This window comes from Bombus affinis, chromosome 6 (genome assembly GCF_024516045.1).
Source record: "Bombus affinis isolate iyBomAffi1 chromosome 6, iyBomAffi1.2, whole genome shotgun sequence".
Lineage (NCBI taxonomy): Eukaryota > Metazoa > Arthropoda > Insecta > Hymenoptera > Apidae > Bombus > Bombus affinis.
The window spans coordinates 17,066,254-17,090,924 of NC_066349.1; the positions used below are offsets into that span (position 1 = coordinate 17,066,254).

General features: G+C 40.0%; 3 protein-coding genes across 13 annotated transcripts in view; 1 reads left to right on the top strand and 2 right to left on the bottom strand.

Annotated features, from left to right (window-relative positions):
* The first annotated feature begins 18 nt into the window (after positions 1–18).
* Positions 19–2,508, top strand: LOC126917673 (NADH dehydrogenase [ubiquinone] flavoprotein 1, mitochondrial). Its single transcript, XM_050724828.1, has 6 exons — positions 19–177; positions 362–429; positions 506–1,174; positions 1,263–1,495; positions 1,595–1,798; positions 1,893–2,508. The coding sequence occupies exons 1-6, from the start codon at positions 129–131 to the stop codon at positions 2,077–2,079; spliced, it is 1,410 nt and encodes a 469-aa protein (XP_050580785.1). The 5' UTR covers positions 19–128; the 3' UTR covers positions 2,080–2,508.
* Positions 2,509–3,047: 539 nt separating this feature from the next.
* LOC126917663 (glucose dehydrogenase [FAD, quinone]) overlaps positions 3,048–24,671 on the bottom strand; it is a 199,052-nt gene continuing 177,428 nt past the window's right edge. For 5 of the 9 annotated variants that reach the window (XM_050724812.1, XM_050724811.1, XM_050724809.1 and 2 more), the window contains exon 3: positions 3,048–3,292. The gene's annotated coding sequence lies outside the window, so the exon portion shown is untranslated. Of the gene's footprint in view, positions 3,297–24,671 lie in introns of all 9 variants that reach the window. The other 4 variants (XM_050724810.1, XM_050724808.1, XM_050724805.1 and 1 more) reach the window with 1 other exon arrangement.
* Positions 3,511–24,671, bottom strand: part of LOC126917667 (pseudouridylate synthase RPUSD2-like) — a 171,019-nt gene continuing 149,858 nt past the window's right edge. For all 3 annotated transcript variants that reach the window (XM_050724815.1, XM_050724816.1, XM_050724817.1), the window contains exons 6-8: positions 14,513–14,600; positions 8,286–8,462; positions 3,511–7,641 (exon numbers count right to left, since the gene is read on the bottom strand). In XM_050724815.1, the coding sequence (XP_050580772.1) occupies positions 6,886–7,641; positions 8,286–8,462; positions 14,513–14,600 (1,021 nt within the window). In that variant the 3' untranslated portion in view covers positions 3,511–6,885. The remainder of the gene's footprint in view (positions 7,642–8,285; positions 8,463–14,512; positions 14,601–24,671) is intronic.

The following is a 24,671-nucleotide window of genomic DNA, read 5'->3' on the forward strand; positions in this document are numbered from 1 at the left end:
AACAGTGATGAACACGTATTCAATTCTGTACTACTTTGTTTCTTGAACGCGCTGCGAGATGGCTATACTGTGATCTTCCAAGTAGACAGTTCGATATCACGAATTTCTGCGAGATCGCAAACAGCAAGATGGCTGGTACCATTGTACGTTGTTTTCAGCTCCCAAGGAGACAATTGGGTAAGATTTGATGCTATTGTGTTTAATTTGTAACCATATTCACGACGTTCACGTCATTCAAGGCCAACTTTGATGTAGGGAACATCGATGTTCCGATGCTTTTCATATTTAAGAAGAATTTTGATGTTTTACGTTGTCGTTGAAACGAGGTTATGTAATGGAAAAATTTGGTTATGATTTTAAGGTTTCCTTGGGTCACCGTTGAGTAGTCAACAGCAAAGAACATTTGCCGATGCCGCGCCCGAAGGGAAGGTGCGTGTATTTTAGTGTTTGTCATATTAAAATAACGTAAATATGGAACGATTTGTGTTATTATCGTTTTTCTTAGAAAAAGGGTGGCCCCCTGGCTGACCAGGATCGTATCTTCACAAATTTGTATGGTAGACATGATTGGAGATTACAGGGTGCTCTGAAAAGGGGAGATTGGTATAAAACCAAGGAAATTATAGAAAAAGGTGCAGACTGGATTATTAATGAGATTAAGGTATCTGGTCTGAGAGGCCGTGGAGGTGCAGGTTTCCCATCTGGCATGAAATGGTCCTTTATGAATAAGCCCTCTGATGGAAGACCAAAATACCTGGTAGTTAACGGTGACGAGGGTGAGCCTGGCACCTGCAAAGATCGTGAAATTCTACGCCACGATCCACACAAGCTAGTAGAAGGTTGTTTAATTGCTGGCCGTGCTATGGGAGCTTGTGCAGCTTACATATATATTCGTGGTGAATTTTATAACGAAGCGTCAAATATGCAAGTCGCCATTGCAGAAGCCTATCAGGCAGGCCTGATTGGCAAGAATGCCTGTGGCTCCGGCTATGATTTTGACATTTTTGTGCAAAGAGGAGCAGGAGCGTACATTTGTGGAGAAGAAACTGCCCTCATTGAATCCATCGAAGGAAAACAGGGAAAACCTAGGCTAAAGCCACCTTTTCCAGCCGATGTTGGATTATTTGGATGCCCTACCACTGTCACAAATGTCGAAACCGTCGCTGTTGCTCCTGTATGTAATTATCATATATTTAACGCTATTAGGAAATATATACACACGTAGAAAATCTTAATTTTAAAATAGAAATTTCAATATATAGACTATATGCCGACGAGGCGGAGCGTGGTTTGCGTCATTCGGTCGTCCACGCAATCACGGAACTAAATTATTTAACATCTCGGGACACGTGAACAATCCATGCACCGTGGAAGAAGAGATGTCCATTCCTCTGAAGGAACTCATCGAAAGGCACGCTGGTGGAGTAATCGGTGGATGGGATAATCTGTTAGGTGTGATTCCGGGTGGATCTTCCACTCCGGTTATTCCCAAAAGGTATTTATATATATTTGAATACCAATTGGGAATAAGATTCTATAGCACATATTGGTCAAAATTGAGTTAACAGCTATAATTACACGTATGATGTTGCAGCGTATGCGATACAGTGTTATTAGACTTCGATGATCTCGTTAGAGTACAGAGCTCATTTGGTACCGCAGCTGTAATCGTGATGAACAAACAGACTGATATTATTAAAGCTATTACGCGTCTTATCAGTTTTTATAAGCACGAATCTTGCGGTCAGTGCACACCGTGCCGTGAAGGAATAAGTTGGATGTATAAAATCATGAGAAGGTACAAAAATAATTCTATTTGTTAGCTCTTTTTATTTTATTTAAAAAAAGAAATAAATTATATATTAGAAATCATGTAACAAATATCTGTCTAGGTTCGCCCAAGGACAAGCGGAAATACATGAGATAGATATGCTATGGGAGTTGACCAAGCAGATTGAAATGCATACTATTTGCGCTTTGGCGGATGGTGCAGCGTGGCCAGTTCAGGGACTGATCAGACATTTCAGACCGGAAATAGAAGCACGTATTAAAGAACGCAAGCAAGCAGTATCCAATTAAAATAAAGGTAGAGAAACTAGAAACCATTGAACGTTTCAATATTTATCCACCGCAAAATAGTCGATTGTAGTAAATATATATATCTGTAAAATATTGTATTTATTTACAGTGTATATAAGTCGAACTTTCCAAAACGCGGTGTTGAATTTCTTATATAATTTTGTCGATAAAAATCATCTTCAACTTTCGATAATCTAGTAAATAAAATAGATAAAAAGAATTTAATTTGTCTGTATTAATATAGAAGCGGACGTAATTTTTCAAGGTAATTCGATGATTTTTTACATGCTGTAATAGGAGGAAAAATAAAAACGCGTGATCGAAAGTATTCGTTCTCTAATGGAAACTGAACGTGAAACGCGATATTTTAAAATATCTTTATAATTTGAAGAATATCGGGAAATTAAAATAAAACTAAAGTAAAAAGTACTCAAAGAGAATTGTGATTTTATTTCAACGATAGCGGAATCCAAGAAAATAACAGCTTCTAATCTTGTTTGAAATAACATCGATCTTATTTGTTCTCACTGAAAATCCGAGATACAGCGAACGCTAAATCATAGCACATAATGTGACAGTTCGTTCCTGTATATTTGAACAAAGTGTACAGGGTGATCCGATTACTAAATTTTTAATAAATTCCTTACTCACGGAATACAATTTTAATTATGATTCAAAAATAATGACAGAGAAGATTACCTAACACCGTTACTGAATCATCCTGTACATCTCAACCTCCAAGTAATCGCATGTAACATTTTTATCGCGTCAAAATATGTATTGTATACATTATTCTTTCTTACATCGAATATTTCCAGAATGCAAAATATCATGTTTCAAATATTTAATGCTATTAAGTACATTTTTGGATCGAATAAAGTAAAGAAGGCGTGTGAAAGAAGATGGAACGACTACGATGAAACAAAGATCGACAAGAAGATAAAGGGTACATTGGCACACGATGTGTATACCGAACGATACTTTACATTTATTCGTTCATTATACAAGAAAAAAGTTTTTCTAGCTCTAACGTTTCCGCTGACTACGGATACAGACAATTATGTCGCTCAGATTACAGTACAATGTGCGTATACAATATACAATATATATATGTATATACATACAAAAGCGTTCGCTCGATTTACAGACCGATGTCTTTCTCTTTCATTCTCTCTCTCTCTCTCTCTCTCTCTCTCTCTCTCTCTCTCTCTCTCTTTCTCTTTCAACACACACACACACACATTCTCTCTCTCTCTCTCTCTCTCTTTCACTCTCTCACACATTCTCTCTCCCCCTTTTTCTCCTTTTGTCTCTGTGCTACCAAGTCGAGACTGTCTTTTGGAGTTTCTCCTTTCGTCCTTACTCTTTTCTCTTTTTTTATTCCTTTTTTCTCTTTGTCTTTCTTTCATTCGATATATATTTGAGAGTTAGTTCTTCCCTTCTTTTTCTTTTACTTAAATAAAATTAAGCTAGCTGTTACAATATCGGGATAGCTTGCTATATTGTTTTTTTTTTTCTTTCATTTCGTCTCTCGCCGCAAGCTATCCCGTTGGGTTAGTAAGCGCACACACTGTCTTTTATGATAGGTCCGTTATTACGTTATCTCCCTCCTACGTCTATCTATCTAAAATCTCTGTTCACTGATCTCTGTTTTGCCTGTTGCTTACAAGAATCCGGAGAGGTAACGAGAACTGTTCTCTTTTTATCTTTTCGTGTCTTCTCATCCTGTTCCATTCTCTCATTCGATAATTTATTTAATAGCTCGCGATTATTACAAAGCTTTCGTATAAAAGATGATTTTTGTTCCCTTCTTGCGATTTCAACTTTGACGTTGTTGGCGTTTATGTAAACCGTGTTCTCTTGAGCACGTCTTTTACCGTTAGGATCCACTTTCTTCCAACTTCCCCAAAAGAACGCAATTTACGAAACTGAGTCACACGAATCGTATAATTCGTAACGTCAAAATCCGCTTGAAGCTATCCATTCTCCGTGTATCATTCGATGAGCCATAAGACAGATTACCAAATGATATAAAATTTGAATGAAAAGAATCGATCAAAGCTTCGGTGAAAGGGTTCGTACGATCTTCTATCAGAAGAATAAAAATGAATAGAAATGATACAGCGGGATATAAAAGGATATGTGATACGATCAAATGACAACAAGCTTCGTCTTTGGCCCAGAATATAATTCTTTCAAACAATTAAAAGATCCGAAAGATTTACCATTCTCATCACCTCTTCCAGATATCCCGAACACGCGATAAAAGCCTATGTATAGCCCCGCTAAAGGAGACGAACGTGACTCGTAGCAAAATAATGTACGTAACGACGTTAATCTCGTTATTTCACTCGCTCGATTGTACTTGTTGCAAGTCCTGCCACTTGGACGCGGTCTTATTCGACGCGCGGGAACAAGGTACACGTACACGATATGGCTTGAAAGAAGCTCTCTCTTTCCCTCTCTCATACATATACACACACATACATTTATTATTTTTCACTCCATCTCCGATACACTCGCTCTCGTTCGCCGGACGCGCTCGCGCTCTTTGGCATGATCGTTGGCTATATCCTCCTGGCAAGATCACGCTTATTGTTGGAGACCTCTGCCGCTGGACCTGCGCCACTATTTAGTTTCCTGTATATATAATCAGCCATAAAAATAGACGCGTCTCTATTGCAGTTTCCTACGTCAGCCCCTTGTCTGCGCGGTTCTCGAGGATGAACGCTGGTCGATGATGATTCTTAAACATTCTTGACATTTTCACAGTAGCAACAGAATAGTAAATTCAAAACGAACGATTCAAACAACAATTATCTCTTTACCCTTCGAATTTTTTGCGTTTCTGGTATTGAATATAAGAGAATAGGTATAAAAATACGTACTTTCAACCTTTTATAAGAAATAAATATTAATAACGTTATTTGATAACGTTCGAAGACTCAAGTATCTCAAGCTACATCGTTAAAGGATTAAACAATTTTCGATCACGATCTTGTCTTTTTTATTCTGGTTTGCGTGATGAGCGTTTGTGAAAGAACAAGTGGATGGATGGTGATTGTAGAGATTTCTGAGACGGTTGTTAAAGGTAAGACATTGTTGAAAGCATGGTATAATGGATGTTATTAGTCGTAGAATTGAATTTTGCTGATCTACGGGCTTCTGGGTAGCTTGGATCAGGGAATGACGTTACTGTAGCTATTCTACGTTTAGATAATCTGATTAAGAAATACACAGAAGATCGTTTGCCATAACTACTGGAAAGGTGACTGCAGGCGTTTCTAATTAAGAGAATGAGGGTAGATCGCTTTGCGTTAAGGGGTTTGCGGTACTCTGTAATACAGTTTCCATAATACATTTCAAAGTTTCGTTATATCTCTCGATTGATAGAATGAAGCATTTGTTACATAACTGATAAACATTATTTAATTCCCTTTGATAATAAGGAAAAAGGAAACATAAAATAGCAATCATCTTCGTTAAATGACGTTACTAATTGCCCGTGATATTTCGAAGGAACTATTTCGATCTTGTATATTCTACCAATAGAAAGTAAAAAAAAAAAAAAAGAAAAAAATAAGCAAAGAACGAACCCTCTTCATTCGCTGGAAGAAGATCCATAAAAGGGACTGGGTTTCGAGCGTGGTTTCTTTCGAGATCAGAAGCATAAAGATTCCCAGTCGCAGGAGACCTGAGTAATAGAAAAGACCGTCGGCTTTCCTTGTTCCTATCTGCATCATAAATCAAGGACACGAACGATAACGATCCATTCGGGCTTTCGCGGTTGACAGTTGCATCAATCTTCTCTCGTGCGCGCACCAGTGGCAGTGACTGTTCGACCGACCCGTTTACAGAACCGATCAGGACCGTTTCGTCGCCCCGTGCCACGTTGATGCTTCGATCTTTTTACGCTATTCATCGGCGCATCCTGGACGAGAATCTATACTTCCCCATGGGATAACCACGATACCACCGATTGAGATCGAACCACGCGAATTCTAATCGATGCTACGTTATCCTAAATCAGAATTGTGTAATGGTTCTTAGGAGGACAAAATTATGGGCAGTGATGTCACGTATCTCGTGGAATAAGTTTGATAACGAGGCGAATGAAATTCTATAAGCAAATTTCATGAACTATGAATCGTTCGATTATCCTCTTTAACGTAAAGTTGTAAAATTATAAAAAAGATAATCTTGTACGATGTACGACCGTCGCTTCGTATCGACTCTCTAATATCAATAGCGAGTAAATTATGGTGTAAAAGGAGTTGGCGAACAGCACTCTACCCTGTGCAGCTCTGTTCTAGATCGATCGCGCGTCGTAACAACGGATGAACGCGTCAGGGATCAAGGACGGCCTGAAACGTTCCTGGAAGATTCGTCGGAACACCTGCAGGCTGTCTCACGCAAACTTTCGCTTCGTCTCAAGCCAATTAACGCTGTGACGCTCATAGTTCGCCATCCATCGATCTTCCTCGTTTATGATCTACGACGTTCGGAATACCACGGGTGAACCTGTCATTCGTCGAGAATCATCCTGGAAACGATCCCGACAGATTCACCGCGATATTGCCAGCGCGAAGAGCCTCGAATATCAGCGCAGACCAGACGCGACACCAATCTCGGAGGACCAACCGAGAGGTCTCTCGTTCGTTCGCGAGTCCAGCGACCTGGTCACAGGGATGGGTACATGTACGATGGTCGAGATCGCTCGCTGGCGGATGGAAGGCACGGGGTAAGGATATCAAAAAGGGATACGAAGGGTGATGACAGCTCGTTTCGATGCTTCGTGGACCAGAACTATCGGTCTTCTTCGGTCCAGTCGCTGGCTGCCCAAGCCGGAAGCGGAGTCTCATATTCCCAGCCTGGACCGCAGTAGCGCCACGCGTGCAGGTACATGACCAAATCGGATGGTTTCGGGTCTCTGTACTTCACTTTGCACTCGTAGCAGTGCGGATCTACCGTCATCTTGTCGTTCGTGAAACTAGAATCCGGCGGTTCTGATCCAGTCTGCGTGCCTACCGTCACCTTCAGCGATTGTTCCTGTTGCTGTTGCTGTTCCTCCTCGCCTAGGCCAGGCGTCGAGGATGGAGAGGATCCATCCTTGTCGTTGTTCAACGACACGCGTTCCTCTATGTCTAATTTTGGCTTGAACAGACTCATCTCCGAGTCTCCATCCATGCCAAGCCAATTTTCTGCGTTGTGGATGCTGATCAGATCTCTGACCAGCTCCTGATCGGTCTTCCCGATGTTACCACCCTTTCCTTTCTCAGGACCAAATACAACGTGATTGTAGAGAGGATCGTTTACCACTGGGTAGCCCAGGTATTGAAGATGGACACGGATCTGATGCATTCGTCCCGTTTGAGGCTTGCACAGCACCACGGACGACTTGCCGTTGTAGCTGAGGCGCTTGAAACGGGTTACACAGTCCTTCCCTTTCTCGGAGACTTTGCACACGCCTATCTTGTAGGATACCACCTCGATCGGCTCGGAGCAGACCACTTCCTCTTCGGGGAACTCGCCTTCCACTCTGCAGACGTATTGCTTGTGAACCTGAAATAAGAATTTATGTGTTTATTGGATATTACTAGATTATTCTAGGTTGCAATTCCTCTTATACGTTTCTCAATTTATCTTTCAGGACCAATGGAAGTTAACTTTTGAAAGGACCGCCAGATTGCGATCATTTTTCTGATATCAGTGCGATCTATTAGAATATTCGATTCTATAGGAAATGGAACAGCGTATATATCGTATTCTGAAAATTGTGCTTACCTAAGTACCGACGTCACCCCTTCAATATTAAAATTAACATTCCGTTCTTAGAATCTTATAACACGACTTCACGTAAATCCTTACTTAGTTATTTAATGAAATAATAAATTAAACGTTATCTAACTTTTCCACTAAGCAATTGATATAGCCGTAATATAGTAACAGCACTTATGAATTACATATACTACCGAAAATTATTACGAGACGGATTCGATTCTCTTTTAGTATCAAAGTTGACATTCGATCGGAACCATTGTAAATAACAGCTCGTAAAAGTCGTAAATCTCTACAAAACATGAAACGCTATCTAACATGTCTTTTTGTTCTTATCAAATCCGGCTCTAACGGTGTTGGGCAGAATTTATTGGAAAAGCCACGGATCTAAGCAGGTTTGCCTCGCATAACACCGTTACGAAACGAACCTGTCTGTTTCTTATTTGGTGCTCCATCTGCCTCGCTTTCTTCGGCGTTCTACCGAAAAGGAGAATACCGCTGGTCAGTCTATCCAGCCTGTGGATTGTCCTCAGGTTCTTCAAATTGTACTCCTTCGCCAGAATGAAGACTACCGTGTTGTGTCGGTATCGTCCGCACGGGTGCACCTGCAATTCCAGGATCGGCTCGGTTTATTTGTCGAGAAAACAGAACGCGAAGCGGAAAAGAGGACGAGGAAGATGGAGGATTGTGCAATTGGTCGAGTTACGCGTTACGGTTAAAAATACTCGGCAAGGAGAACGAGAAAAGCGGAATGGGATTATTGTATTATTGTATTTACAGACACCAGAAGTGTTTCTGCAAGAGGTGCTCCTCTCTTCCACCGCGAATATTCTTCGACCATTTTAGTTTCTAAGCTAATCGTTTCGTTTTCCAACATTGTTATCTGTTTGACTGTTAGAGTATTCTTCGTTCGAAATAATTTCTCTTCCAACGATTTACAATTTCTTGGGTAATATTTTACGATCGCATACCATACGAATCAAGTCGCAATCGAAGCGATATTATAATATTTCCTAGCACATCTGAATTCTTGCGCATAATAAATTTTCACAGAATAAAACGACGCGCAACGATGACCATTCAATTCATCTGTCATAATCTTTTGATTTTCCCTCTACGATTACTTTCTATATTTGATACAGATAATTTCAGTAAAACGCTGGCTACGAATTAACATAGAATACGTATTATATATTCCAAGTATAAAGACAGTCATGAAAAGAATACTCGAAACCATTTCAAAAGCAAATCTCCATAAATCTGTTCGTTTATTGGTTGATCGTGTTTGGCATTGAAATACATCGATGCTAAAGGAACATATTCTGAATAAAACGAACGATTTCTACAAATACGATTAGCATTTGAATTAATATATTGGCAATCGCATTACTTTTCAACCGGACTGTATACCGTGGACTATGTACATCTCCAAAGTCAATACCATTAAATTAAAAATGCTTTCCACTAACCACATCATTCGCTGGACAAGCTGACAGGACGTACAACGGGTAAACATATAACGTTAGTGAAAAGCAGCAGTCTTGGCGGTATACGATCGAAATTCGAAGCTAAGCGCGATTGCATGACGCCATTATGGTAGCAACGATGGTTAGGGCAAACGATTTGACGCGATTGCACGTGCAAACAGGCTGCCTGCATGCGACGTCGACCAATTTCTCCCAATTCGAAGAGAAAAAACCGATTGACTCTATGACAAAAGGGAATGATTCGATGATTGCGTGTTCGTGTCAGCCGCAATATGTGCACAATGGTTGATCCGGAATTGTCGCGTTGAAAAACGCGATTAGAATGGTTGAAAATGGTTGACAAAAATTAGGTTTCGATTCGTATTATATATCAAAAATATAATAAACAGACTGTGGACTTTTGTGCGTTTACGGAAAATTTAAAAGCGCAAAGGTATATTTTTGTGTCTTAAAATCTCGTAGCCCAAAAAGTTGAAACGAAAGAGTCGTTACGCGTAATTTCGCGCTTTGATTTTACGCAGAAAAAGATTTCCTAGAATGTTACAAGTATTTTTATTTACCGAAACGAACGATCGAGATACAAAAGTTGCAAGAGCACGGTAGAGTTGAGAGAAATTTACGCATTTGAAAGAAAATGACAGGGAAGTGGCAAAAATACGAAGAGTTGGATAGCTACCTTAAGTTAAATACCTAATCTACCACTAATTTTCTTAGCAATAGAGAATTCCAATGACACCGTGCATCGATAATAATTTCCTTGCTCTACGAAAAACTTCCAACTTCTGTTAAAGGATCTTTTGAATACAATTTCACTTGGACTACAGTTACAACGACGAAACTTCCGGAATAGATATACTATACTCCATCGAAGAGACCTATAAAGCGACGCGTAGTTCAAGTAACACTCATTGCCAACACTCCGACTCATTAACGCCAATCTGTCACTATCCTAATCGTAGCGAAGCAATATAATAGCGAAGCGCTCAACGCTGATTCAACACTTGTTCTCGTGTTTTATTTTTCATATTATCGATATTTGTAACTTGCTAGCGACGTTTGCGAGGTACAAATAAAATACTAAGATCTTAATACTGTCACAACTTTTAAATATAGATGTAAGTTCGTTATACTGTACGAAAAAAGAGCACGATACATAAACAATGCGTTCTACGATACAAGAAAGAACAGGATACATAAATTATGCATCCTTAAAGTATGTAAACGATCGATGACATTTGAACATCACTCTTTAGACATACGTAAAACATATTAAAAAAAAAGACAAAAAAAGACTAATAGAAGAATAAACATCTACGTTATTCAAGTTGTCTATAAATATTTAAAGTAACACATACATATTAGTATTTCATACATATTACAACGACGATAAGACAAAGGCAAGCGAGTGTCAACTTGAGAAGAAACATTTGCGATTCACGGACGAAACGATAAATTCGAAGGAGTTGTCCGAGCAATTCTGCGGAGGATGTCGATCGGACGAGGATCGTTAGAGGCATAAATAGTACATAAACAGGAAGTAGCGGGTCGTAAAGACGCGCTGACAGCCGAGCGACAACGAGAACCACTCGATTTACCCGATAATCCTGCTCTTCATCTCGCTGCTCGTCAACTAACCCCTTTTCTATGTCTCTGTCACCCTTTCCTTCCTCCTTTGTCGCTATCGTATTGTCCGACCCACTCGCTGGAAGAGCCGGATGTGCTCCACGCGGATATATATCGCGCAAACCTCGCTTCCTCCCCTATCCTTACTCCTATTCTTTAGGTCAAACTATTTTCTATCGCGATAAGAGGCTTTCACGGCGGACTTAATTTTTTAAGGCGATCGCCGATGATGAAGATCGGTTGCTCGACTTCGCGTCTCGTCCCTTTCCTTTTCCCTATGCGATCAAAATACGCGAAATCTGACAGTCGTCGCGATAGAAACTTTATCCTTTCAATTTCTTAGACTCGTGTATTTGCACGATTATCCGTGACGATTATGCGTTACATAGTACGAAATCGTTTCGATACGCGCTTCTCTGATTTTTTAAGTTGATCCTTACCTTTCAATTCTCGATATAATAACCTTTGGTTTACTTGTGACTTTTAAATGCGTGACTCTATGAATTTTTAAATAATAAATTGCTTGGATTTTCATATTTTTCAGTTTTCATTTGATCTCTACTTTCCAATATTTTTCCAATTCTTTTTTTTTCGCGCTTGCTCTCGCCTCTGACGGAAACGACTATTAAGTATTTTCGTATTTTTGTAACGTTACGTTCGAGTACCATCTTATTTTACACTTTCGTTAAATTCAATCCAATTAAATACTTCCGATCAAAACTTTACAAGTAAATGGTATAAATTCTGCTTTTATTTTTTAAGCGCGTAATAACGTTACGCGTGTTCATTGAATTTCAAGTGTATATCAATTTAACGTTTACAGGATATAAAGCGCACACATACAAACACACAGAGGGAACGTGAAACGAGTTGAATTCGTAAACTGTTTGGCGTAGTCTGGCGAGGGTGGCGATCGAATGGACTCGTAAAATCTAACGCGCGGAACAAAAGCTTGGAAAATAAAACTGATCCGGTCTGTTGTTCTCGGGCGTAATTAAATGATCATTCCGCGGTCGCAAAAATGTTTTCGCGGCAATTAACCGAACGCGCGGAATGGTAATTAAGCGTCGCTTAATGTTTCTCTTTGGCTTTGATCCACGTACGAGCGAGGACCGCAAATTAAACGGGGAAACAAAAGCGGGACACGTCGAACCTGAAAGCCATCGTGACGAACCGAGAAACTTTGTTATAAGTTTCAATTTCGTGGCAGTTACCTGCGGATCGACGAAACTAGTTATCGAATTAAATTATTTTCCTTTCCGTTTACGTCTTTCACGAATATCAACGAAATAATAGCTTCTTGAATATAAAGAATCTCTTCGACGCGAACAAGTCCTAAGGAATCTTTGATTTAGCAACGTTAATAAGTTTTCAATTTCTTGCCACTATCAAAATCCACCGATGTTTATTAATTATAAAATTCTAGCTTTAAAATTTATCTTTGAAGAATGTCAATTATCCAATAAGTTATCCCATAAGTCCCATAAATTATCCGATTATTTAATGATTCCATAATGTTTGACAGAATTCATTTCGGTATAATTACATTAAACTACAGTGTTTTTTTGCCTCGTCACGCAATCGCGTCGTAATTGAAAATTACACGGTCGTATAATACTCGCTGTAAATTATTAGCCCTCGTTAAGATACAATCGAGGATGTACGGTTAGAGTTATACGATTATAAAATCATTGGAACTCTGTGCTTGGTCGTTGGAAACATTACGGCAGAAGCATCAATGAGATAAATCATTCGTTCGCTGAGAACCGGTGAAAATGTCATCGAGAGATCATTAAGGATTTCGCAAACTGCCACGTGATCGATGCGAGAATAATTTGAAAAGAAAAATTGCCTCGGCACGCTGACTTTCTATTTCTATAAAACGCTATAGTATGTAAGCAAGTAAGTGCCTCGTATATTAGGTTGTCGGAAAAGTGTCTTTCTTTTACAGACACGTCTTTTGCAACGACGTATCTTTATGCAGACACGAAACCTGATCTGTCGAACGTTGTAATCTTTATCTTGATAGAACAAAATGGATCATACGTAATTCGATAAAATAATATAAAACGAAAAATGTTGTGTATCCATTATTTCCTTATAAAACGAAAGAAACTTTCCGGACGACCTAATACTTTTGTTCGAAACAGTTAACCGCGATAAAAATCCGAAATATTAATCGTAGAGAAACTCTTTACATTCGAAAATTCGATGAATTTCCATTTAGACGACATGCGACAAACCGCAATTGCGCTTTTATCGTATCAATTACAAAAAATGAGTCACGAGGAGACGTTTGCAAGAAAATATTTTTCGCAAAAAGAAGAAGAAATTGTAACGTGTTTTTTTAAATCGTTAAAAAAGAAATACGCGCCGAGGCACTTTAAAAGATTAATACGGCAAAGCAACATTCACGGCGGGAATTTGGTGGGAAAACAAGAGAATCTAAAGAGGTAAACACGAGGAAGGATCGCAAATAAGAAGACAGGCGGGAAGCGAGGAGAGACGAGCCGGGCAAAATGAAAAGCAGTCAGCGTGTACAAACGCATTACAAAATTGCCGCGTGATTATTCATAATTGTTTTGCCACGTCGAAGGCCGTCGAGTCACAGACGATGAGCAAAGCCCACCGGCGCGTCAAACTGCAGGTAGAAAACATTAATAGGAAAAATACAGCTGCACGATGGACGTGCGGTTAATCATACGCCAACGAAATGCATAGAAACTTACCATGACACGATAAGAAAGAAAAAAGAAAGATAGAAAAAGAATACAAGGAAAAATGAAACATGCGGCGAGTATGAGAATACGCACGACGATTGAACGCTTTTTTCTTATTATATATTTATATTCGACTCTTTTTTCTATTTTCATTCTTTTTTTTTTTATTTTTAAACAATGCAATCGATAAGTGACGAAACGTAATTTCACGTTCTCGAGTTTGGAATACCTTCGATTTAGGAATAGCGAGTTCTATTTCCTTCGCAGTTTTCGTTACGATAAATCGGAGGATTAACGGTGTAGAAGCTAACAAGTTCGGTAAACCAACTTGGTAAATTGTAATATTTTCCGTAGAAGATACTAAAAGCTATCGTTAGAAGAAAGACGAAAAAAGAACATTCTTCTCCATCGTCGATAAATTCTTCATTCAGATTCCGACTACGTTACGCAAGGATTCGACCAACTTCCTAGAATTGGATACAATGAAGATCGAAGGTATTCCAGCGAGTGAATAATTTGGGTTAGTACAACCATGGGGTCTCGAACAGCAAACAAACACGGATTCGTTCGGATTGATCGCGCGGCCGAGGCTTCGGGCCAAAAATAATCGGCCTGGGCCGCAGAAAGCGAAAGGCCGAGCGAACAATCGTCGTAGTCGCGCGGACAATCGGCCGCGATAGCAAAAACAGATAGAAACAGGCGAAACTACTGCAACCGAGTGGATGCTCCCGTCTGTTTCTTTTCCTCTTTTTATCTTATTTTATTTATTTCTTTTCTTTTTCTTTTTTTTTTTTGGCAGTACAGTCCTGGCAGTACACCACTTACAGGGATGGAGGCGGGCTTGTTGACCACGACGACGTCCTCGTCCATGTGTATCACCGTGATCGGCTCCGAGGTGACAGGCACCTCGTGTCTGCAACACACCAATCGCAACCAGCTTAACGTGGCTTTGTTCCTCTTGCGCGTACTCTCATTCATTCCCTCTTTCTCTTTCTTACACGCACGCATACCACAGAACGGAGCTTCGTTTATTCGCGTGGGATTTCACATGAAATGGTGTGTGTGTTGGATGGTCGATGGATCGGTTGCACAAGATTTCTTGCGTTTCGATCTCGCTCATGAATATTAATAATATCGAGTCTTAATTTTAGGATCGATACTGGGATCAAAAAATGATAAGTTTGGATTGATTTTAATTTGCGTGGAAAATTTGGCGTAGAAAACTGTAACATAAGAAACTGGTACTTTTACCGGTTGTACTTACATTTTCCAAGACCCTTCGTATAGTATGGATGTTATATAAAGCGTTTTACAGGTATACAATATCCATACTATGCGAACGGAAAACTCTGAATTTCTTTTTCTTCCAATCTTTTAAGAAAAACTCGAAATTGCTAATTATTTTTAATTTTATTATGACATATTTCTTTGGTGGCAAATGTCCGGATAAACGAAGCTCGTACACGTAGAAATGACGACAGAGAAGTGCACAGTAACGATTCGCGGGAAGGGAGTCGGATTTCGAAACACGAGGGAAGGTGTTCGAACATGTCTGTTCTTTCCAGTCCATAAAGCGTTGAACGTGCATGATTCTCTTTGGAACTGTTAACTCGTAACACGTGCTCATGCGGATTCCAGGATTTCTGAATGACTTGTATCTCTCCAAAAAAATCCTACATTTTAATATTATTCAAAAGGAGAAAAAACACGGTGGAAAATGTTTCGCTCGTCAAGTGTCATAGTTTCAGATGTTCGATTTATATCACTCAAAAAGACACGACAGAAAATGTCTTTTGTTAAATACTTTACCTTCCATGGTATCCAACATTCTCTTCCCTCCAATCTCTTTTATACTTTGAACGTTTAGAGAGACACGGCCGACAAGTGAATTTTCAATTTTCAATCACCTTGTAACTGTTCCGTTCCTAATTTCTTAATTAATCCTCGCTTGCTAACGTCATAAAACACCGGAATAATTTTTTTTTCTTTTCGTTAAAAATACCAGTTGATCTTGAGCGATCTTTCAAGGATTCGTTTTCTATTTGGATTTTATATCTTACATGATAAATTTCGGCAAATTCTGTTATAAAATGTACAAATCAGAATAAAATATTCTAAAATTAAGTAACTTGTCGTTAATCCAAAACGTCACTTGCGATCCAACCAAAATATCGTACAACTGTAAATCAAGGATCGATAACCAATATCGATAATATTCTAAAACCCTCCCATCTGCCAAATCCTCTACTCCTTTCCTTCTTTATTCAAAGAAGATTTTCGATACGGAATAATCCTCTTAAGGATCGTCTGATTGATCCAAAATTTACTCCGACCCCGTTTTTAACGTTTCAAATTTCAAAACTCTGCGAAGAACTTATAGTATCTGTATCCCTATCTTCGAGTTCCTCGTTGTCCTCGGGCAAGTCGATCAGACCCTTTACGCTCCCGCAGAGCGTAAATTAAACAGATTAATGGCGATGCGGAGAGAAAAACGATCGTGAAAACGGGACAAAGAGGATACCAGGGACGGTTCGGAAGAACGAGGAGGCGCAACGACGACAGGTGGCCGGTCTTTCCCCGTATAAGCTCGTGTACGTTCTCGGCGAGTTCAATTACACGTTCCATCTACCTAATGCATTCCTTGAAACTGCGCTAGTCGTCGCGTGGCGTCGGTACTCTTTCGCTTTCGAAGACAATAAGAAAAACACCGCGAAGCCTTCTTCTTCTGCCTTTCTGCCACGTACTTTTTTCCAATGCTCTCTGCGCTTCATCCTCCATTTCGTCGCTTCTCTTTTTCACCGTACTTTCCCGTTTTCTCTCTTCTCCTTTCTCTGTTTCTCCTTCGTTTTCGCGTCTCGGCTCTTCTTCCGTTTTCTTCCTTTCCTTTTCCACTCTATCACCGTGTGCATCGAGCGTTTCCTTCTGTTTGTCGGCGAACGAAGGTATCGTCGGGGGGAACGCTTCCCTCTTCTTTCCGAGACGTCCCTTTGAATAATTCAATTCGCGTCTGGGTAATTTCTAAGGGTTGTCTTTCGGTCGACTCGAGTGCAAGATGATTCTACTCTGTTTTCGAAACGGCGCGTGGCGACTGGATTTTTGGAGGAACGACGTTCATTGAATTGAATTTTATACGGTCGTTTTTATACGAAGTGTTAGAGAAAAAAGGTCACGCATTTATAAGGTGTGATTTTAGTATTTAATTACGAAATCGTCGTTCGAAGCTTATTCCTTGAGTTAGAAACAATTTATTTTTACGTTAGAAATATGATAGTAGTAGGACGAGTCAGCTGACTGATCGGAGAGATTATCAGATTACGATGACTTTTCAGAAGGTAATTCGATTTCTTTTCCAATGATGTATCGTTGTCCGATAAAATGGATTCCAGAGCAAGTTTCTTACTTGTAATCCGATAATTACCTCGGTCGAAATAAGACACCATTATGATTAAACAACGAAGAAGCTCGAGCATCGACGGTGAAAAGGAATTTCTTCCAAAGTTTCGGATCGTTCGGCGATGAGGTATCAGCATTACAATTAAAAGTTGAACAGCATCTTGCCAGCGAGATCGATTCGCCGCTTCCCTTTTTGTCTAGAATGTCGTCGAATAAAAAGGCCCTTGGGAACTGCTCGTTTCGATCGAAGCTTCCGCATGCTTCGTCCGATAGATGTATTTCGAAACTTAATTTAGCCGACATATTTTCATAGTTTTTTAATAGTTTCATGAAAGCATAGTCTCTTTCGTTTTGTTCTTCTGTATCCAAGATACAGCAGATTTAAGATACAATTTGGTGTATGAAAAAAAAAAGAAAAAAATAGATTAGCTACAGCGTGTGCGAAGGTTTTCATGGCTGACTGTATATACTTGGTTATTTTTAATTAATAATTATCCGACGTAAATTCACCTCGAATAAATATCTTTCGAATGGCAGAAATTACTTTAAACACTTTCACGAGTTCTCGCGAACTCCACTTCTTCCACAAACAAACGTGGTCTATTTCGAAACTATTGTTTCTTCTTTCAATAAATCGCGCGAACTCTTCACGCCTGGTCGAGGAAGAAGTCGTTGGGACTCTGTTTCGCGCATTTGGCCCGATCGACTTTTGGCAGCGAATCGATCTCGGAAGGCAGAGATCGACATATTTATTATCCTTCGTTGCTTAATTTAGCGTTCTAGGGGATACGCGTGACGGAAATTGACGGCTGTTAAACAAACGTTGTAGGATAATGTCCGTACCGAATGGAATCTTCGCGCATCAGTCCGTTCCGCAGAGTTGTTACATAACGCCGGATTAAATCGACGGCGTTTTGTTGTAAATAATTTCAGGATTTCTCGCCGTAAAATTACAACACAAAACGAAGGGAGCGAGTTCTCGCGAGAAAATGGGCTGACGTGTCTTAAAAATATTTCCTCTCGGAATAAGGAGAAATATTTATCTTCCATTCTCTTCCGTTATGGTACATCTAGCATGCTATTCTTTATTTCGCGAAATGCGTGAAGGATGTAACACGCAAAGTACACACTGTAACTACTCCGTTAATGTCTTTCCTTCTTCTCGAAGATTAACGCGCCAACGGTTACGTAATACCGCAATACCGAAATAAACTTTCAATTACTCTCAGTTGTATAATTATCCCCTTCGTAAATTTTATCACAGCACGCTGCGTTTTAACGCTAGAACTACCGATAGTTAACACGAAGCTATTTCTACCAAGACCAGTGAAAATGACTGGTCCTTAAAAAATACGTAATAATAGAATACTTTTATATTTATTGATTTATTACTTTCTTATAGAAACAATTCCATGTTATGTAGTACATTTTTCATATTAATCCATCTGGGACCATGATCCCTAAACGAGGGTCGACACATTTATAAAATTGTAGAGCCAGTCATTTTCACTGGTGAGGTATTTCTAGTATCAACATCCAGAGATCTAGCGATCGATCCGGAATTTTCCTGAAAACTGATATCGTCGTATCGAATGATACGCGGTAGAAATTTAAAAAACGCGTGGCAAGTTGTAGAAAACGAGGAAACTGGTTAATCGGGGTTCGATAAACAGATCGCAGCACCCTTTTACACTTTGACAAGTACCTGTCATTCTGACTGGTATTGGTATAAGTAGCCTTGATACAAAATTATTTTCAGTTCGAATACATAAAAAACAAAATAAAATTTATTATATCATTCTTTCAGTTATCGTTACGAAAGTCATTACGTCATTGCGGAAAAAAATATAACACGAAGTGGGTATTTTAAAATAAAATTGTAAAACCAGTCAATTCGACTGGTGTGGTAGTTCTAGCGTTAATAACGCGAAATTCAATCGTACGGCAACGTTATTGCGAGGAAATTTAGGATAGATATATATTTGGATGAAATTAATCAATGTTTAAATAGCAAAACAAATACGAGAACATACGCGGTTGTTTGAAGAAAAAGGAGAAACGCGCGAATATGCTTCTAGATATTGTAGCAAAACGTTTCTAATCAAGCTTGATTGGCAGAGGTTTCCTCGCTCCGTCTGCTTTCTCTGTGAAACGTGGCTGATAGAACCGGGAAAATTTCATGCATCGGTATTACGCGGATATTTCGAACTAACCACGGAAACTAAAACATTTACGCTGGAATACAGTCGATCGCGTTTAATATCGAGTACACGCTATATTGTACTTTAACGTACTAGTAAATTAAACGTTAACAAACTAACCGACAGATGTAGTTGTTTTTGGTCGAATTAATCTTAAATTTGGCTGCGTTATATCTTTTTTGCGACAATATTGGAAAATTTGTATTTCCATTGCCGCTAATCGCTACAAATGAAATTGTACGTCGTCTGAAAAAAGTTCACCCTTGAAAGAGTTAATAAACTTCCGCCTATTAGAATTTTCTCGCGCACTCTTGCTTTTATTTAAAGAAATGAAAAATATTGGGAGCTTCAAGCGAATGTAATTCGACGAACCGGAGGATGTAAACGGAGATTTTCAGAATATCGCGAAGGATAGAGTTAGTTGATGGTTCCAACGGTGACAGATTGATCTTTGTTGAAATTAACACGTTTCTTCCAGCTTGGGGAAGCGATTCAAAGTTTAGAGGGAAGGAGGACACGATTTCTGGGTGACAAACGACGTCCCGACCTTTCGATTCACCACCTCGCCAGATAACCGCACCGGAATCGACCACGAGTATCCCTTATCTCGGCAAGTTTGCCCCGCGGTTATCGGGGTCGAACCGGGGACGAAGGTCCTTTGGCCGTGCGATCCGCAATTGCTCAAGTTATGATGGAACTAATCGAACTCGGTGGCCCGTTTGCGAGGCTGCCGTCAAGCAATGAGTTTGAGGTCGGTGAATTGTTAAAAATTTAGCCGAAGTAGCGTGAAAGGAAAGGAATAATAAATCGAACGAAAGTGCAACGAATAAACGGAATAATGCAAAAGCTGGGAACTCGAAGAGAATATGGAAATGTTGCGAGATAACGGTTGTTTGAAATTTTTATTCTTCCGGCGATAGTTTTCGATCCCGTGGAAAGACGTAGCGTAGAAATTGAAACGAAATATTCCGAAACGAAGTAAGTTTTTTCGTAATTAGTAAGAAATTTCTTTCGACGATTTTCGAATGGAAACTTAACGGCGATTAATTCGGGATTCAAAGGAAACTAACGTCGGAGAAAATCCAGTGTCGGAGAGTATAATTCTCGGAGGGATTCCATTTTGTATTCACCGTGGACGACCGGTCCGTTTCCGCCGCGAACAACCAGTATCTGGATTTATTTCGGGAGTCGGGCCGGACAACGCGGAATTACGAAAATGCTTTTCGAGCTCAGGGACGAGGTTCGACGTCGGTCTAGCCGTGATCTAATAATTAGGCGCGACTGCTTTTCGAGATCGCGAATAATTGGCCGACGATAGCTCCTGACACCACGGAAAGATTTACAGAATACCGCCAGCTTGTACTTGTAAGCGACTCGTTCAAACCGACTGTTACTTTATTGCCGTCATGAATTTAAATACTTATACGTAAGAAATGTTTCCACGATTCTACGCGATATTTGGGAATTGGGAATTGGCAAACGACGCTCGGTTTGTAATTCATATTTTCACGTTGTTATGATTCACATTGGATTTTGACGATTAATTAGTGTTTTATCTCGTAGAAATTTTACTCAAGAGGACGACTTTTAATCCATCGATGACCATTAACGATAAGATATCAATTTGTAAGAAATCACATAAATATACGAGGATACGACGATTTGTATCAAATCGATCATAATTTGTCCGTAAAAATAATTTTGAAGGATAAACGAGTACCGTATTACGAGTTCCGGATAGCGCTGAGTAATATTTTTACGATACCTTATCTGGTGAACAAGAATGAAGAATCGAAGAACGTCAATTTAATACTCGCGCGATTTATCGACGATTCGTGAGAGACCGTTTCACCGATGTACCGACTAAACCCGTGTGAAACAGCCGTGCATATTTCATTGGAGATGCATGTCACGTCGGTATGCGACCCGCGTTAAATTTGGAAGGCGTCGTAGTTGTAACACGGTGAGTGTTGCACTTTTCAAATGTCAGCCGATGCGACACGGCGACGCGTCTAGACCGTCTAACGCGACGCTTCTCCATGGAAATTTTATATTTCTATCGATCTATCTAACACGGCCTTTTAATTCGGTTGCCAATCCTCTCTCCACTTAACAGTCGCCTTATGGACCATTAACGACAAACGACAAAAAGATTTTATTTTATTATCACGATAACGAGGTAAAATTTTCAGCAAAAATTGAATTAAACGGCGAAATTTTCTGCACGAGATAAGATAGTAGCGACTTTCCTTGTCTCGAACAAATGCTACAGATAATTAAGGAAATAAGCGGAAGTCTTTGAACATTAACCCTTTGCACTCCTATGTCGAGCGTGACTCGGTATCAGTTTTTATCTCAGGAGTTCCTTTGTCGAGTCCTACGTTTTTTTATGAAACGTGCGAAAAAAAAACTAGAATTGCGGCTTGGAAATTGTTTCAAGATGTATCATACGCTCAAAAATTACAAAATACAATAATGGCGTGAATAAAACCGTTGTTTAAGCGAATTTCTTTCTTCCTTTATTTATTTAAATCGTCTTATCTTTTAGTCAAAGTAAATTTCAAATAAAACACCTAAAAGCGTTGGCAGCTGTCGATAACGAAATTGAAATAAAATTCGCAGTGCAAAGGGTTAATGATCGTCTCGTGATGCAAGAAATGCTCTTACGATCGATGGAACGTATAAAGTTTCCCTCGCAACGGAAACGAGAGTCTGGTCCAGACGCGAATGCTTAGTCATTAACGTATAATTTTACTAAAATATTTTATATCAAACACGATTAAAAAGCGCGAAGCAAGATACACGCGATCCACGCTACAGGAAATATAAAAAATCCAAGAATACGAAGAGGAGGGCAAGGTTCTCGGTACTTTTACCTACGTCAAGCGCTATACGCGAAAACTTAGAGAGGATGCGATCAGAAGCGTTAATTCCGCCCTCGTTCGCAGGGCGACTGATCCTACGACAACCGCCCTCATGCATGTCCCTGGCGACACGGAAAATTGGGTAGGATAATTCAATTAGCCAGAAGCGGTTCCGTGGTCGAACGATCCGCTTCCGTCGGACACGTCGTGCAATTTCGCACGAGAGTAGCCTTTAGCAATGAATTAGAAACGCATTTAACCAGCTAAACGGAAGACAACCCATCCCCTTTCGTTCTCAATTTATGCTGTTTCGCTTCCACGAGTGTTTCATTCCAGAACAAAGCTCCGGCTCTCGTGTTTCACGAATAAAAAACACAGATACCTTTCGTGTCTACGAACGTTTTCATTAATTCCGTCGATCGAACGCCAATTCGAAAGCACTCGAAGCGTAAGAGACCAGCTGGCTGCGATTACTTATTCCAGCGGACGGATTATTTAAGGAATAAAAAAGGAATGGAAAGAGAAAGGAGAGAAGGGGATACGCAGAATAGTAAAATAAGAGCGTGGAGGACGCGCTTTTCCGATTATTCATTCCCTTCCTATCGACGTTTCATTATGTTCGTGGAAAATTCGAGTAGCGTCTAACAAGACCAACCTTCCTTTGGACGCTCCGAAAAGCTGCAGAAGCTGCGGCGTAACGAATAATTGGACGAACGATGGGTCCTTCCGTAATGCGGGAAGATAAAGAATCTTTGGTTGGAGCAATTAAACGCACGCCAGGGATGATCCGTGAAAGGACAAAGCTGCGCGCTACATCTGCTTGGTAGTCAATTACTTTGATCGGGCAAAATGGGAAATCGAGAATCAGATTATTAGCAGTTTCAATGGTTGCAGTTGTTCTTGACAGATACAGAGAACTCCGCGTCAAGATCGTCTTTAGCTGTCGATACTCTTCTGGGCGTGACTTTTAGACGTTGGGTGAAAGAAAGTTCAAAAATTATTACTTTTATATTACGGCGACTTTCTGCCGTGTTGCTAATTTATTCCCACGAAGCTAATTAATTTTTTCATTGATGCGTGTTCCGCCATATCTCGAATCTGTTTAAGAATGAAACATTTTAGGGCGGTTTTACGACCACGAGATGCAACGTATATCGATAAAACTTCATACGCTAAATGTTTATACTTTCACGAACATCGCTGTACGGCTATTCTTTGATTTTATCAAATGCAATTCCATCCGACAAAATTACGATCGTACATTTCCTCTGGTTTACCTTTCTTTCGTCCGACGTAGCCGCCTTATCGGTACCCCATTTGGAACACGTTATTTTTACTCGTATAGCTGCATAAAGATTCGCCGACTTGTTAAGCGGCGTTTAATCCACACAGCGGAATAAGAATCGCGGCTTCGCGATAAGAGTATATCCCAGCTCGCTGAATAAGTGGTCTACAAAAGTGTTATCGCGAAACGCGAGGTCGAGTGCCAAGGCGACCGGTTAGAATGGCGGCGAGAGCCGGGGGAAGGTTGTGTGCACGGAAAGTTAAACGGAAACTGTACTTGTTGCTTGAAATTGACGTAGGGTCGGTGACAATGTTTGGCGGAGGTGGTTGCCAAGAAATACAACCGTCCATCGGCGCTTCTCCTCTGTCAGAAGCTGGAGGAGAAGGAAGAGGAGAAGGACTTGGTCGTAGCCACGACATCTCCTGTACACCGCCCCGTTACGGAAGCGAACTTGTTGCTGAATTTGGCAGCCAGCTCTGGAACTTGCGGAAGAGGAGCACGGCTGGTGGCTCCGGAGTTGTTGCCTCGTGCGCCAATCCAACCCTTGAATTTACGCCCTTCCCTCGTAATTCCGTCCACTGTCTGGAAATTCCATCTCTCGCTAGAAAATGTTCCACTGCTAACCACCACGGTAAAATATCCCGGTGAATTTCGTCGAATTACCGGTTTTCGCTGGCTTTGGCCGTTTCGCGGATATACCTGCATCGTCAACTTTCATTCGTTATCTCATTTAAGGCACGGCTTTTAGGCGTGTTTTTACAGCCCTCTTCCGGTTCTTTCTCCGTCCAGTACTTTTCCACGCGAGGGATATGTCGACTCTTTTTAGAATTTTATTTTTACAAAGTTCCATTCTCTGTAACCTTTTCGGATTACCATATTTTTATTTTCTCCTCCGTAGGTCTTTCGTTTTCCTTTTTTACGGACGTGTTCGTACCGCGTGTTAATTCCAATAATTATACGTAATAATTAGAATATCGTACGTTATCAGACGATATCGATAATAGTTAATATTAATTGGTATAAATAAGGAGGAATGTGATCGAAGATGGGAGAAAATTGATCGCGTAAATACACTGGAGTAACGTTGCGAAAGTACCAAGCTTTTCATCGAATTTCACCTTCGACTTACACAAATGATAGATAATTGTATAATTTGAGGCAATAATAATATATACGATAAGAAAGAAAGCCACTAATTATTATCAATCCGAGCAGCAATATATTTACAAGTATCGGCCAAT